At 38.8% G+C, this 17,113-nt stretch overlaps 1 protein-coding gene across 1 annotated transcript; it reads right to left on the bottom strand.

Moving 5' to 3' along the window:
- Positions 1 to 5,120: 5,120 nt before the first annotated feature.
- LOC133815264 (suppressor of mec-8 and unc-52 protein homolog 2-like) lies at positions 5,121 to 16,890 on the bottom strand. The gene is made up of 7 exons (XM_062248118.1): positions 16,824 to 16,890; positions 7,184 to 7,234; positions 6,564 to 6,569; positions 6,243 to 6,360; positions 5,541 to 5,589; positions 5,364 to 5,453; positions 5,121 to 5,195 (listed from the first exon to the last, which is right to left on the bottom strand). The coding sequence occupies exons 1-7, from the start codon at positions 16,888 to 16,890 to the stop codon at positions 5,121 to 5,123; spliced, it is 456 nt and encodes a 151-aa protein (XP_062104102.1).
- Positions 16,891 to 17,113: the final 223 nt, after the last annotated feature.

The following is a 17,113-nucleotide window of genomic DNA, read 5'->3' as shown; positions in this document are numbered from 1 at the left end:
AAATTAAATGATACAATAAAACCATAAAATTCATGAAATTACTTGTTACGAGTCTTAAAATCATAAACTATATTCATTAATGGTTCAAACTTAACATAAAGAAACATATTCCAACTCAAATGTCCAAAAAAATCATCATTTTCATAATCATCATCATTTCCGCTCATTCTATCTTAAATTCAGCTAGTAAAATACTAAAATAAACAATATTTCAGCAACTTAAAGACAATATGTAACAAAAAAAAAAAAACAGAGTAGCAGCCAAAAATAAGACATTTTATTGCTGGATAAGATAAAAGCAAAGCAAACCTTTCAAGAATTTGATGAGCCGTGGAATGGATGCACTTCAAATACTGCAATAGAACATGTACAATTATTTTATGTTGAGCAAAGTTTTGAGAACTGAAAGTGGCAAGTTAAGTAATTTTGTACAACCTGTTGGGAGATGACCAGGAATATTAGCATAGGCAGGCCAATTTCGACACAGCTAGCAAGTTGCATATAGAAGAAGGAAAAAAGAAAGTGTTATTAAGGGCTTTCTAATAATGTTATGTTAAGAAGACATAAAAGTAACAGAGTTTTCTGGACATTACAAGTGGGAATCCCCTTGCAAAGAGCCCAAGACCCACAACAGAAACTAGTGGCACGATTATAATAGGACTAAATAAGCCATATATGAAGAAATTTTTGCTCTTTTGGCTAGACTATACGCGGATACTTTTCTTTTCATAATGTAAAAATTTTATTATCTTATTCTTTGTAACATTTCTAATTTCTAATTCATGTTGATTGAAACTTATAGTTTAGTCCCTTCACTTATCTTTTTTATTCTCTCTTTTCAATCTGAATATGATTCAAACCACTTGTAAAAAAATGTGACTGAAATTAATTGTATATTTCTATAAATAATTTTTACACAAACATAATTCATTATATATATAGTTTCATGATTCCATCCTTGAAACAAAGAGTGCAATAAATATAAAATCTGTAGACTTCAGCAATTGATGATTTCAGATTTTTATAATCTTTAAGAACAGTTGACTTTTTTTCTTCTTCTTCTTTTCTTATTTGGTCTTATTGAATAAATTTAAAGTAAGTATAGACTTGGAAATTTTTATCACATTAAATAGAAATAAAAAAGAGGAAAAATCAATAAAATGCATGTTGCATATCTAAAACCAGAAAACGAAATTGAATTGAACTTACTTTCTGCTGCTTCTGCAATTCTTCTCACAAACTCATCCTTTTTATTTATGCCTCGGAATTGCAATCGCATCAACTGTATCAATAACAGTGTATGTGGTAAAACCAAATATTAATTTTCACATTACAACATTAAGCAATTTATCAAAATCACATATTAAAATTGTAATAATGTGTAAAATTGCAGCTTTATAACAACAATCCAGACAACCAACCATTATTTTGGCATTCTAGAATCTGAAATACACATATTTTATTGCTTCCAAAACTATCTCTTAACTAAGTAAACAACCAGTGAATCTAACACCCAAACTAACACAGAATGGAACGAATTCGTAAACTCTCACCAAATTTTTCTGAAAAATAATTATAAATAAAAATTAGTAGTTGTCACTACAAGAAAAAATGCTTTTAATAAGACCAAAAATGTGTTATCAAAACATACCATAACACTTTTTGACGTGTTAAGACTGACTATGTTATCGTAGGTCAGGGTACTTTACATAACACTTTATCATTGTTATACAGATGTATTATTATACTGTCAACGATAACACACTTTCTATGTTATTTTAATAAATAGATAAGTGTTTAATTATATTATTTATAGTCGATTATATAACACATTTCAATACTTATAAATTTGTGTTATACTACACTTTAGTATAACACATTTTTTGTGTTATATAATGAAGTTGGCATAATAAAATTCTTTACTTATAAAAAGTGTTATTGTAATAGATATTATAACACTTTTTCGTATTATTTTAATATTTAGATAAGTTTAAATTCTCATTATATATTCATTTATATAACACTAATTTATTCTATTATATTTTTATGTTTTTATTTATATAATTAAAATTAGCTTTCTAATATATACTAGCATCATCAAATGAACATGATTTTCAAATAACAAAAAGAAAAAACATTCAACATTGTATTAACAATCCACAAATTAGTTTAAAACATTCAACACGGTCATCAACAGAAAAATGTTCTTTAAGTATTCAAGTAGTCTTAAATATTCAACATATTGAAAAGTTACTACTTTCAGCACAAAATATTCTACTGTTGCCCAACACAAAGCCTTCAAAATTAAGTATCATTTTCTATTTCGCTTGTCACATCTGCAAAATAAACAAAGAAATATTTTATTGTTATTATCTAGCATCACAAATTACTTCAAGAAAAATGCTATGGAAACTCGAATCTCAATCTTTATGAAAGCAAACCACATGTCTAACCATTTGAACTACCCAAGAATCGATGATATATACATACAATGAGTTTTCTAAATATTGAATGTTCAACTCTGTACCTGCAGCTTCTGCTTATTTTGATAAGGTGCTGAAAGAGGTTGGATTTGGGCACCCTGGCTTAGATAATATTGTAGCAGTGACTGATTTAAAGAGACTGGGAATTGGACTATCTCCACCATCTTGAGAATGTAATACTTGCCCATCTGCACTGGGAAGTAAACCCAGCCAAGGGGCTATTTACATGAAGTGTCAGGTATCTACTTCTCTCTGTTCAGCATGTGAGATGGCAACAATAAGATTCAAGTGGCCAGAAACACTTATTTCAACTTTAACTAACCAATTAGATGGTATACATCATGTTTTAGGCATCTCCAGTTCATTTTGAAGACTTCAGTAAAATTATAGCAAAAGCAAGGACACCGGCAACCTTAATTTTATAAACAAACTCTAAAGAAAAGTCTTCAAGTTCAAGTATAATAATATCATGTACCTGCCACACCTCCATCAAAAGGAAGCAATCCAATGGACTTTGGCAATGATTCTTGCAATCCAGTGATCATTGGTTCAAGTGTTGTTAGCTGAAGCAAGCAGGAAGAGATCATTATGCTAAATAAAATTTATTTTGTTTTGAAATACTGGATGCAAATAAGGACTTGTAATGGATAGGAGGAACACCTTATTTGATATATGATCGAGAAGTTCCCTAATAAGCCAAGGTAGAGATCTCGATCCTAGAAGCTTGACAATGGAGAACAAATGAGGAATTCCAAAGAAACCACTATGAAGCCGTGTAAAACTTTGATGAGTTAAATTTAATTCCTATCACGCCAAAAGCCAATGTAGCAGAAAATAAGATTATCCAGGGAAATCAAATATATGATGGAAAACATTATTATACTTAGTTATTAGTAAAAAACATAAAAGTTGATCTCTGATATTACTTGTGGTGCATGGGAAATAGATTAGTACTTGAGTGCAACAATAGAAATTAGGCTTTGCATAGGGAACTGATGGCTGTTGCACAGGAACATGTGGAACCTTCGATGATCTAATAAAACGCTGGGTAGTGTTGCAAAGGATAAAGTTTGGCAAGAAATCATTTTGCATCTCTGACCATATCTGGAAGACACAAATTGATTAAGAGAAAAGTCACAATAAACGCTCCAATATTTAAAAAAAAATTGCATCTTATATTTTCCCACACAGTAAATAAGATCCTTGTGTGTGTTTGTGTGTGTGAATACTCATTCTATTAATTTGAAGCTAAAAGAAACTACCTCTACTCATTCTATTAATTTGAAGCTAAAAGAAAATGCCTCTCAAGTGATACAAGTCAGTTAGAAAGCCTCTCATATTAGAATAAAGAAGAAAATGTTACTAAACATGTGAAGCAAGTCGACTAGAAAATGACACGAGAGATATATTTTCTTGCATCTCATTCATCATCAAACTGAAGGAATCTATTGAAAGATCTGTTGATAGCAAATCATGAGCATGCTTCAAAATATCTACTAACTTTTCCAACTCCTAAAACCATAAAATCACAATTAATGAGTAAAAAAAAAGAAAGAAAGGAGGTGTCTCTCAATGCTCCATGAAAAAGACAAATAAAGTCAATCAACTTTGCATCAAAAGTATACAAAATTACTTTAAAAAAGAAACCAATTTCTCTTATTATAAATTACGATATAGCTTAGTGTTGTTTTTTATATTTGAACTTTTGTAGGTACGATATACCTGCAGAAATCTGATTCAGAAACTTATTTCGGCCAAGTTGAGTGGTATCTGATTTTAAACAAGAAACTTGGAGAGTATTGTCTACTATAACATCCTCCAACTCTCACTCTTGCTCTGGCTCGTTCTCTCCATTTCCCATTCCAACTATTTCGTATATATATATATATGTGTGTGTGTGTGTGTGTGTGTGTGTGTGTGTGTGTGTGTGTGTGTGCGTGTGCTTGCAAATTCATATGGATATATGCTTGAAAATTATACAATATAACAAATAAGTTCAATCTATGAAAAATAATTTCTGCAACTAAAAAAATAAGATGTCAAAACCATTATCTTACCATAAACAAATAAATGCACATAAACAAGAGACTATGGAGGTCACCATGTATCAAAACAGATATACATGCTTAATAACTTCAATTTAGCATCAAGATGATATAAATTGACAAATAATTCCTCATCCAGATATAATTGTGCCTTTTTTCCCTGGAAAGACTGTTTTAAGTTATACCAAATCTGACTACTGGGACAGTATATATTTTACAGAGCTTCCATGATAAATTATAATAACGCTTAGAAATTTTAGTGTTCTTATAGATTATATTTTACCTCAAGCAAAGAAAATCTCAATACTATTTATGAAATGAAATAAACTAATAATGACATGCTTGGCAATATCCACAAAGTTCATGCTACAAGTTGCTTGCAATTATTACCTTTTACATCTCTATCCTTCTTTTTGTTTTTGAGAACCTTCCCAAAAGATCCAAGATGTAATTATGACATGATTTTAGAAATTCGATCAAGCACAGAACCATCTACACTAACAGTAACTATTTCCTTCCTAATGACAATTGCATGAAGTTTTTAATAAGATGTACATTACCGAAAATAAGATTGCACAAGGGTTCAACAACTTTAAACCTTAGGTTGTGGACAGTCAACTCTACTCCTATGCACCATAGTTGGAATGCCATGAGAATACCCATTTTCCTGGTACAAATGGAAAAAGGAAAAGCATCAGAGCACTAAAAATCTTACAGGAAGATTAAATTATCTGGGATAGGCCTATGGCCAAATTAATTCCCATTGCAGAACTTTGAACATGTTTGGGTGGTGGTAGAAATATAAAAGTCAATGAAAACAATCATTATAATTTACCATGTTAAAAATAAAAGTCATTCTACCAGGAAGGAACATTTCATTTGACTTGATAGCAGTTTGGGGCTTCACTATCCATTGATAAACAGACTGAAAACACACATAAGACATATGTTAAGCAATTTATGATCTAAAAGGAATAAAATGGCTCTTTGTTTATTCAGAAAATTAATAAACCTTTGCAGTTGCAGTGCAAAACAACAACTGTTGATCTTCCTTGGATGCCCTGCCATAGAACAACATGAATCTGTTAGTGCAGGTGTTACAATATGGCTGCATTACTACCTCACATGAATTGAGAAAGAAAGAAATAAATAAAAAAAATGGAGAAAGAAAGGTCCTCTGTTTTCAAAAGCAGTATCACCCGCTAAAAAACGAAAATACAAAACAAGGAAAAGTAAACAAATATTTGAGAGCAAGAAATCAAAGTTTTTAATCGCACAAGTCTCTTCTTCTTTTTCCCGAAGCATACCAACTGAGGTCTCATTAAGTGTTGTTACAGAAATAAGAAATTAATATATGTCAATAATTGTCAAATCATAACAAATGAAATTTCACTTTTCCAATAAACAACCTGGAGTTGGATGTCTTAGACTTCAAGACATACTAGACCTCAGATTTACAAAATGCATGTGTATCATATTCTCTAATACACACATATGGCTACTAAAACTCTCAGTTAGTTTTCACTTAATTTGATCGGGTCTAAAATGGCATCCTTGTTAAATCAAAAACAAAATTCAGAGCTTTTACCCACATTCATCCTAAAGCAAAAAATAATTATAATAATAAAGTAATTAGCATCTACATAGTCAGAATCCACAAAACATGGCAGACTATCATGGTTCTTGAAGTTGCAACAAAGAATATGCAAGTTACCTAGGTTGTTTTCCATCACTTTCCTCACCAGAATCTGGCTTCTTGTTGATTTCACTCCGAATTTTATTAAGTAAAGCATAATCCAATCCTTTCACCAGGTGAGTATGCTCCACATCACCTGAGCAAAAGATAGAAGGGTTTTCAGCTATAAAAGCTAAGCATCTCTAAATAATATACTTCATACACAACACCAAATAAGATACCCAAAATGAAGAAGGACATGATCTTTTCAAATTAAGAAAAACCCATTATGAAACTAAACAAACAAGTAACATATTTGTCTCTAAGATTCAAGTATCATGTTCCCACTTGTTATCTTGCCTCTACCTGCAAAGAAAACAACATATAGTCAGTTATAGTACTCTTCCAAACCTCAATACCTAAAATATCTTACAATTAACAAATGAGAATCTTTTCAGAAACTCTACTGAAACCCCACTATCCAATGGCCAAGAGTAGTAAAAAATAAAATTTTGCAAATATCAAATGCCAATATAGAAGCCTTGCAAGGCAATTAGGACTTTGATATCCTCTGTCTAGTTGGCTTGAGTAGAAAATTTTGATATAAAATCATGTAAATTAACAACATACCTGAATAAATGTAACAACAAAATATTTGGCCCTCTCATAGCATAAAATTATAAGGTAGGGGCTCCAAATGTATTAGTCGCAAAATTATAAGGTAAGAGCTCAAGTTATATTAGGCTGAAGTCAGTGGACAGTGATCACATTTTCACCCTCCAAAATCTACAACAAGTTTCCAAAAATGTGTTTAAAAGAAAGATTCTTATGTCTAAAATATATCATTTATAGCTTGCCTTATCAAACCATAATCCATAAATGAAAGCTGCTAAAATGCATTGTTTTACCGTGTCTTAATATAAAACAATGCATTGAAAATGTCTAAAACTAAGCGTTGCATATATAGAGTGAAATCAGACCAATTGCAAGAGATACTAGATTAAGACCAAATCTTTCTGCATTAGATACTCCTGTGGAACACAGTTAGAATATAAAGATTAACAATCTAAAACCCAATATATACATTATGAAAATAATCAATTACAATATTATAATTGTAGCCAAGCCTAATTCAAAACATACACAAATCAACACAAAATTTCCAGCTGCAAATAGGAGAAAAGAAAAATAAGTCAATTTATTTTTTAAATCTAAATATCAAAAGAACATATATAAACTGAGAAAACTAATTTAATAAGACATTCAATAGACATACAATGAGTAGACTCGATGTAAATTTAAAAATAATATACTCATAGTGACAAGAAAAAAGAATTCTCATAATTGTTGGTTCCTTTACAACTTCTTAATACATTACCAAAGTTTAGCAAAACAAACATGTTTTTGGGTTTTAAAAAGGCAGTAATGAAAGGGGATTTTTTTATATATATGTTTTGATTTTCCCAAAACTCTTCAACATAAAATAGTTACAAAGTACATCTAAGAATACCAATAAGTATCTTGTTATAAAAAAAAGACTTTCTAAAAAAAAGACCATCAATAAGTATATATAATATAAGTGACAAGTATATGTCTGCAACACAAATATATCAACAATGTGACTTTTGACCTAAAATGACTAAACTCAAATAAATGAATTTGTGAAAAGCTTAAGGTTTGGGGAGAAAAGTAAATCAACAAATATAAATACATAAATATATTGTTAAAAAATGGATAAATGATATCACAAAAACAAGTTTCCATGCTTTTTAGTAATATCATTTATATCTCAACAAAAACAAAAACTTTTACTTAAGCATTTCGGTACTCACACGTTAGTGTACTTACATTACACATTTCGGTACTCACACGTTAGCTCCGAGCCGTAGACTACAAGGAGTTGATCAAGGTGCTGAACGATCAACTGGTGGAGGCCAAATCCAAGCTGGAGCAAGCAGAGAGAACCATAGCTGAACGGGATGAGTCTCTCAAGAAGCTTTCTGACGAGAACCAGAAGCAGGCTCAAAACAACGCTTCCTTGACAACTCAATTGGAGAAGCAGTCCCTCGAGATCAAAGAGTTAGTTCGGGACAATGAGAGGCTAATAAGCGAAAACGAAGAGTTGAAACAAGAAAAGGAGCTTGACTTGATTCGCTTTGAGGAGGCCAGTTTCGACTGCTTTTATAAGGTCTGGAAGTTGAACAAACCTCTCAATCTTGATTGTTTCTCCAAGGAGGCTCAGGCAGAGGAGCTTGCCAGATGCGAAGCAAGGGCCGCTGAAGAAGCTGCCAATCCTCCTGCACTTACTCCCGCCTCCTCTGCTTTATCATTCCGAGCGAGAGGGGCAGCTGATGCTGAGGAGGGGATCGATCAACCCACTAGAAGAGCACGCCAGTGACTCCCTCTCGTAGTTCATCATAGTTTGCTTTACTTTGTATTTTGTTGCTCGAACTAGTGAGCTATTTTGACACTTAGCACTTTACTCTTTCTTTGTCGACAACTTTAAACTTTTAAGTTTTTATTGTACATAGCAAAGTTCTTAGATGCCTTTAATTTCACATGAGTATTTAATTTTTTAACTTACAAATTTTTACCATTCCATAAGTCCGTACTAAATATACTTCCTCATGCTCTTATTGCTCTAACTTTTTATGAGCATAAATTTTATATTACACGAATATCCGTTTCTAACTTAAAATTTGAAAAATTCTAAGTTACTTAAGCTTTGTAAAACAAGTTAGCTTAATGGCTTTTTTTAGACTTCCAAGCTTACAAGTCAGCCCAAACAAATATATTTGCTCGTGTTCTTATTGCCTGTGTTGAAATACATATCAGTATACCCTATGTGCCCCCCAAGTGATTGAGGGTTGATAAATCCTTGATCACTTGCTACTTGACCGAATTTGTCCGAGTAGTGACTACTTGTGAAACACATAAAATATATGAACATATTTCAGTAGTTGAGCACTACAAAAACATTATTTAAACGTTGGTCCTTCATGTCATGATATCGACCAGTTGAACACTGTCTGGTATACATTTACACTTAGCTTTTAGAAGACCTGTTTTGTTTAAATTATTATGACAGTTGAACACTGCCAAGCAAAAATAATCAACACATATGCAAAATTTGTAGCAAGATTCGACCATGCTGCGCGTGGTCTCTTTTATTACTCGTAATAATAAGTGAAAAAACGTGTCTAACAACGAGTTCCAAACAAAATAACATTGTTCAAAATAATGTGTCTGGGTAGCAAATAACCAGTTCACAAACAAAAAACTTAAATAACAAGTTAAGCACTTGATACAAAGCTACTACTCTGCAAGCAGTATTTATTGATAATATTTTCTCAAGTGCTCGCCATTCCAGTAGTTCCTGATCAGCTCTCCATTCAACCGAGCGAGCTTGTAGGTGCCGAGTGGTAAGACTTGTTCAATTTGATACGGTCCTTCCCAGTTTGGTCCTAGCACCAGTAACTGGGTCCCTAACAAACACCTTTCGTAGGACTAAATCTCCGACCTGGAACTTTCGATCTCGCACTCTGGAGTTGGAGTAGCGTGCCACTTTTTGCTGATGAGCAGCTACTCTGAGGTTTGCCTCCTCTCTTCTCTCTTCGAGGAAGTCCAATGATTCTGCCAACAACTGATGGTTCTCCTCTTGGTTGTAAACGGTCCTTCTATGAGAGGGTGGATCTATCTCCACAGGTAACATGGATTCATACCCATATGCTAAAGAGAATGGGGTATGACCAGTTGCCGTCCGAGCAGTAGTCCTATATGACCAAAGGACCTCTGGTAACTCTTCTGCCCAAGCACCCTTAGCTTGCTCCAGGCGCTTCTCTAGAGTGTCCTTCAGTGTTTTGTTCACTGCTTCAACCTGCCCATTGGCTTGAGGATGGGCTACCGAGGAGAAACTTTTGGTGATGCCATGCCGAGTGCAAAAATCGGTAAATATGTCGCTGTCAAACTGGGTGCCATTGTCAGACACTATCTTCTTGGGCAGACCATAGCGAAATATTATGTTCTTAACAACAAAGTCCAACACTTTCTTCGATGTGATCATGGCTAATGGCTCGGCCTCAGTCCATTTAGTAAAATAATCTACCGCGACCACTGCAAACTGCACTCCTCCTTTTCCTTTGGGTAACTTCTCGATCAGATCAATGCCCCACACTGCAAAAGGCCACGGACTTTGCATTTGCTTCAAAAGATTTGGGGGCGCTCTGGGCACTTTAGAAAATCTTTGGCATTTGTCACACTTTTTCACATATTCCATAGAGTCCTCGTTCATAGTAGGCCAGAAAAATCCTTGCCTCAAGATCTTTTTAGATAGACTCTGCCCCCCAGCATGATCTCCACAAAACCCCTCATGCACCTCAGCTAATAAGTTCTTTGACTGGTCGGGCGTTATGCACCTGAGTAGAGGTAAGGAGTATCCTCTCCGATACAACACTCCATCCACCATGGTGTATCTAGCAGCTTACCTCATAACCTTCCTTGCTTCATTACGACCATCTGGGAGGGTCCCTTGCTCAAGGTAAGCAATGATGGGAGTCATCCAGGTGTCGGCTATCGTAATCGGCATGGCCTCTTGTCTATCAATGCTCGGCTCCGCCAAGTATTCTACTGGTACTATATTCAGGGTTTCGGCATCCTTTGCACTAGCAAGTTTTGCTAGAGCATCGGCGTTGGAATTCTGCTCCCTTGGTACTAACTTGATGGTATACTCCTCGAACTGGGCTAGTAAATCTTTGGTTTTGTTTAAGTATGCCACCATGCGTAGGCCCCTTGCCTGGTACTCCCCCAATACTTGATAAACCACCAATTGGGAATCACTATTTATCTCCACCGACCGGGCACGTACATCTCTAGCCAGTCGCAAGCCTGCTAAGAGGGCCTCATACTCCGCTTTGTTGTTAGAAGCATTAAATCCGAATCTTAGTGCACAATGAATTCGGTGCTTCTCTGGTGTGACTAGTATAATCCCAGCTCCTGAATGGTGCTCATCCGACGATCCATCAACAAAAAGTTGCCAAGTAGGAATTTCTTCTTTTAGTCCAGTAACACTCTCCTGCTGGTCGGGGACCTCAACGATTCCGGTACATTCAGCGATGAAATCTGCCAAAGCTTGACCTTTAATAGCAGTCCTTGGTTGGTACTTGATTTCAAACTGGCCTAGCTCAACCGCCCATTTAAGTAGCCGACCAGACGACTCCGGCTTCTGTAAAACTTGGCGAAGAGGTTGGTCAGTAAGGACCTTGATGGGGTGTGCTTGAAAGTACGGCCGCAATTTTCGTGACGCAAGTACCAAGCAGTAAGCCAACTTCTCGATCATGGGGTATCGGGACTCCGCTCCTATTAAACGCTTGCTAACGTAATATACCGGGTGCTGCACCTTATCCTCCTCACGTACTAAGGTAGCACTAACAGCGTGTTCCGTGACTGCTAGATACATGAATAGGTCTTCTCCATCAACTGGCTTAGAAAGAACAGGAGGTTGGGCCAAATGCTCCTTTATCGCCTAGAAAGCTTGTTCACACTCTGCGGTCCACTCAAACTTCTTGCCTCCTTTAAGCAGGTTAAAAAATGGGACACACTTGTCCGTTGATTTTGAAACGAACCTGCTTAGAGCCGCAATCCGCCCAGTCAAGCTTTGCACATCCTTTATTCTTGTCGGAGACTTCATCTCTATGAGAGCCTTGATTTTCTCTGGGTTTGCCTCTATTCCTCGGGAGTTAACAATAAACCCAAGGAATTTTCCAGAACCCACTCCAAATGAACACTTGAGGGGGTTTAACTTCATGTTATACCTCCTTAATATTGCAAAGCACTCCTCTAAGTCTCCCACGTGCCCTTCAGCTTCCTTTGACTTCACCAGCATATCGTCTACGTATACCTCCATGCTCTTGCCGATTAAGTCACGAAACATACCATTCACCAAGCGCTGGTAGGTAGCTCCTGCATTCTTCAATCCGAAGGGCATCACTCTATAGCAATACAGCCCTATATCCGTTCGGAAGCTGGTATGCTCTTCATCAGGAGGATGCATGCTGATCTAATTGTACCCCGGATACGCGTCCATGAAGGACAAAGTCTCGTGACCAGTGGTTGCATCTACCAACTGGTCTATTCTTGGTAAAGGAAAGCAATCCTTCGGGCATGCTTTGTTTAGATCAGTAAAATCTACACAAGTCCTCCACTTTCCATTGGGTTTGGGCACCAAGACTAGGTTTGAAACCCAAGCTGGGTAGTATGCCTCTCTAATAAACCCGTTCTCCTTTAATCGCTCTACCTCCTCCTTAAGAGCCTTTGCTCGATCCTTGTCAAGCAACCTCCTCTTCTGTTGTACCGCTGGATATCTTTCATCCACATTGAGCACGTGGATGATCACAGTTGGTGAGATACCCACCATATCTCTGTGAGACCAGGCGAAGACATCTTGATTTCTTCGCAATAATTCTATCAGCTGTACTCTCACCTCAGCTTTCAACTTCTTCCCAATCTTGACCCCTCTTGTCGGGTCATTCTCATCTATAGGGACCTCCTCTAACTCCTCGAATGGTCCCACATCACTCTCATAATCCCCAAAGCGAGGATCAATATCTTTTCCCTCGCTTTGGGCAACGCCCTATTTAGTGACTTCATCACCTGATGGGGTCTTCTGCTCTTTTAAACTAGGAGTGCTCTCCTGGCCACACTCCTCCAACATCTCTTCATCGTTCACTATTACAAGACTCTGGTCTACATCCATCTCATCCACCTCCTCTCTTTCAACACACACAATCATGTTGTTCTCCTTGGCACCTTTCTTTGCCTTAGCTATCGAGGCATTATAGCACTCTCTGGTCGGGAACTTCATGGATAGGTGCCAAATTGAAACTACTGCATGCAAATTGGTGAGTAGTGGTCGACCAATAACCACATTGTAGGCGGACGGGCAGTCTACAATCAAAAACTCAGTCATCACGGTTTCATGCTTGGGGGCTTCCCCCGTGGTGACTGGTAACTTGATTGTCCCAGCTGGTGACAGTCCCTCTCCAGTAAACCCATAAATGACGTGAGAGCATGGCTTCAAGTCATTGATGGATAGCTTCATCTTTTCAAAAGAGGACTTATAAATAATGTTTACGGAGCTTCCCGTATCAACTAGACATCTTTTCACCTTCATATTAGCTATTTGGACTGTCACAACAAGAGGGTCATTGTGAGGATACCTCACGTGTTTAGCATCTTCTTCAGTGAAAGTGAGGGACTCACTTTCATACCTTGGGTTCTTGGATGGTCGCTCCTCCACTGTCATAACCTCGGAGGTGGATGCCGCACCCAACTCATGACGAAGGGTGCGAGCATACCTCTCTCTCGCCTTGTTGCTATCCCCAGCAAGATGTGGTCCTCCACATATTGTATCTAGTGTGAAGTCCACAGGTTCAGGTTGCAAAGGTGGGGACCGTTGCCGCTTGAACCTAGGATTATTGCTGCTCCCCTCTCCCTGGGTCTTCTCTGCCTTATACTTTTTTAGTTTCCCCGACCGGAGGAGAAACTCTATCTCATCCTTAAGGTGATTACACTCATTCGTGTCGTGACCATAGTCTCCATGGAAACGACAGAACTTGTTCTTATCCCTCTTACTCATTTCCTTCTTGATTGGTGGGGGTCTTTGATAAGGGACCTCTTGATGGCTGGCTAGATAGATCTCCGCTTGGGTCGCCGAAAGAGTGGTGTAGTTGGTGAATCGAGGTTCATACTTCGTTGGCTTGTCATTCGATCCCGACTTAGCTTTTTTCTCATTGCGGCGGTCAGACCCGTTATTCCCACGTTTCTTACTACCGCCTTGATCATTTCCGCTATCCTTCGGAGTTTCATCTGATCCACTTGGGTTGTTCAACCCGTTCTCTCCTTTCTCAATGGCATCATCCAACTTCATGTACTTATCTGCCCGGTCTAAAAACTGCTGTAAAGTTGAAATTGGATGGCGGTGGATGCTGTCCCACAAAGGACTTCGATAAATAATACCGGAGAAGATTGCAACCATTTTCCCTTCATCTCCAACCGCGGTAGCCCGATTGGCTTCTCTCATAAACCTTTGAATGTAGTTCTTGAGAGACTCATCTTTACCCTGCCTAATGTCCACCAAGTGGTTGGCATAAACAGAAGGGGTTCGGGCAGTACTGAACTGCCTGCAGAACTCCTTCCTAAAGCTCTCCCAAGAGCTGATGGAGTCGGGTTTGAACTTCCAGTACCACTCCTGGGCAGTGTCTGACAAGGTGGTGGGGAAGACTCTGCAGCGGTAGTCATCACTCACCCCAAGCAGCTCCATCTGATCTTCGAACTTCCCAACGTGTCTCACCGGGTCTGCCTTTTCTGTATAAATTGGCAATACCGGCACTTTGTATTTCCTTGGTTTTTGGGCTGCTCTTATTCTAGCACAAAAAGGGCTACCACTTCTGTGGTCTACCGGATCAATAACTGGTTGTTTTGACAAACTTTGGACTGCCGCCGTTAAAGCATCAAGCTGGGCTTGGATGCCCAGGGCCACTGCTGGGGACGCACTCTCGGGACCGTTTGGTCGGGCACTCCTATCCGGCGTATCAACATCGAGTATTTCTACTCGACTGGTAGGACGGATTGGCTCCTGCCCTTCAACCGGAACGGTCCTCCTTCTGTCATCAATGACGTCCCTTAGGTCCTTCTGAGCAGTGTTCTTTCCCAACCGGTCGAACACCGTACTCCGAGTCTTCTCGGAAGGTCTACTAGGTGGAGCGTGCTCCTTGCCATTACGCTGGTTGGGATGCCGTGGTGGCTTCCCCGCTTGAGCCGGTTGATCCTCTCCTCCTCGTCGGTTATTATTCTTCTCTTTCGACTGGTTGGTGTGGTGACTGTCAGCTTCATAACGCCCATGTCCATCTTTGAAGTGGGAAGTCTCCTTGTCACGAGGAGCTTTGTTGTGCCCCTGCTCAGAAGGTGTTTTCTTACTGCCAGACTTATGACTCCCTGACCTGGAAGTCTCTGATATGTGGCTCCTTGAGGGGGTCTTAGAATTCCCCCTTTGGGTAGAGGCAGTGCGCGATCGTACTCCCTCCTCCTCATGACCAGGTGGGTTACCACCACCCCTGCCTGGTCTATCAGTTTTCTTATGACCAGCTTCTGTGGTCCTTGCCTCTGGGGTGGGTGTCACCCCAGGCGCAGCTTGAGCATTGGCTCGGGTCAATTGCGTAGCTGCCTCCAGAGCAAGTGCAGCTTCGCAATGTCGCCTGTCGGCCTCCTCCTGCTGTCGACGGATCTCCTCGCTCCTAGCGTCCATCTCTCGTCTCTGCTTGGCCATTTCCTCAGCAAAGGCCTCCTGCCTAGCATTGAACTGAGCTAGCTCCTCCTGGAATGCACTCATGGTCTCTTGGAGCTCCTCAACTTCAGGAGCTACATCCTCGAGCACGACCCTAGGCTCATTCTCACGATCTTGAACGCTGGGACCCTCTGATCTGGCATGTTCCCTAGAGGTGCTTGCCCTCTTGGAGGCCGCGGTGGTGTTCTTAGGCGCCATATTGCTTCAGGGACTGTCTGTCTTCTCTTCAGGCTCTCAATGAAAGCACCAAAATTTTGACTGTGATTTTAGCCAACGACGTAAGAACGTCAAATACGACAAACCTTCAAGAGAATTATAAACGACAACAGACAGGTTTTATCAATGAAAGTAAATAACACGAGATTTTATAGTGGTTCAGCCCCGATAATCGGTAATAGCCTAATCCACTTAGAGATTTTATTACTGTATTCACACTCAAGATCAGATGAACCAGTGTCAACTGAGTTTCTTCAGTGCAAATATTCCAGAATACAAAAAGGGGTTCTCTCAGGAAAAACACACTTTCTCTCTCTAGAACACAGATTAACTCTCAATTTGCCAAAAGTCCTTTTACGATCCTCCCAACTCTCTATTTATAGACCTGGGATTCTCAACTGATATCCCCTTTAGATAGGGATATTTTATTATTCACCTTATATTTATATTACAATAAATGTTTAAAATACAACTGATCCCTAAATTCGAGTGAGGAATGAGAGATTCCTGGATGCCTAGACCAATTCTCACTGAAGTCGTTTCGAGAAGTTTGACGTAGTCTCACATGCATGTTGATTATTCCTTCAAGCTTTCCTTGGTTCAAAGGTGGTATATGCATGGCTCTCCTCGGACCAAAGGTCATGTAAATTTGGCTCCCCTCGGACCAAGGTGGTCCGAGCTCACCTCCTTTGCTCCTTACCTCGGGCAAGTCCGAGGCAAGCTCCTCCATGACTTGTCCGATCGGACACAATGGTTTTCTCCTTGGCTTAAGGTGGTCCGAACCACCCTCTTTGGCATCTCACCTCAGTCAAACCCGAGCCCATTTCCTTCAATCAAGGTCCGATCGGACCTTGTAGTTTTCTCCTCGGACCAAGGTGGTCCGAGCCATCTTTTCCATACCATCTCCTCGGACCAAAATGGTCCAAGGCACCTCTCCCATGGGCATGTCCGATTGGACATGACGCCCTTCTCCTCGGACCAAAGTGGTCCGAGCCTCTCTTTTTCAACCAAGGTCTGATCGGACCTTGGAATCTTCTCCTCGGACCAAGGTGGTCCGAGCTTACCTTCCTCCTCCTTCTCACCTCGTACAAGCCCAAGCATACCTCTTCCATGGCATATCCGATCGGCCATTATGTGGCCTTCCCCTTGACTAAAACTTAAGTCTTAGTCACTCTCTTTGGACACGTTCGAGCCAAAATATCAAGAGGCTCCCCAAGCTTAGGTCCGATCGGTCCTGTTGCTTTTATCCCTTGAACCAAAATCCAAATCTCTCCTTCAATCTTCTTGGACTTGGCTTCAAATCAATTACTAGGGTCTTCAAACTGGGGTCTGAGCCAAGCAACCCTTAGACCAA

This window comes from Humulus lupulus, chromosome 2 (assembly GCF_963169125.1).
Source record: "Humulus lupulus chromosome 2, drHumLupu1.1, whole genome shotgun sequence".
In the NCBI taxonomy this organism is placed as follows: Eukaryota; Viridiplantae; Streptophyta; class Magnoliopsida; order Rosales; family Cannabaceae; genus Humulus; species Humulus lupulus.
The sequence above is the reverse complement of the archived record's forward strand: the minus strand, read 5'-3'. Positions and strand labels throughout refer to the sequence as shown.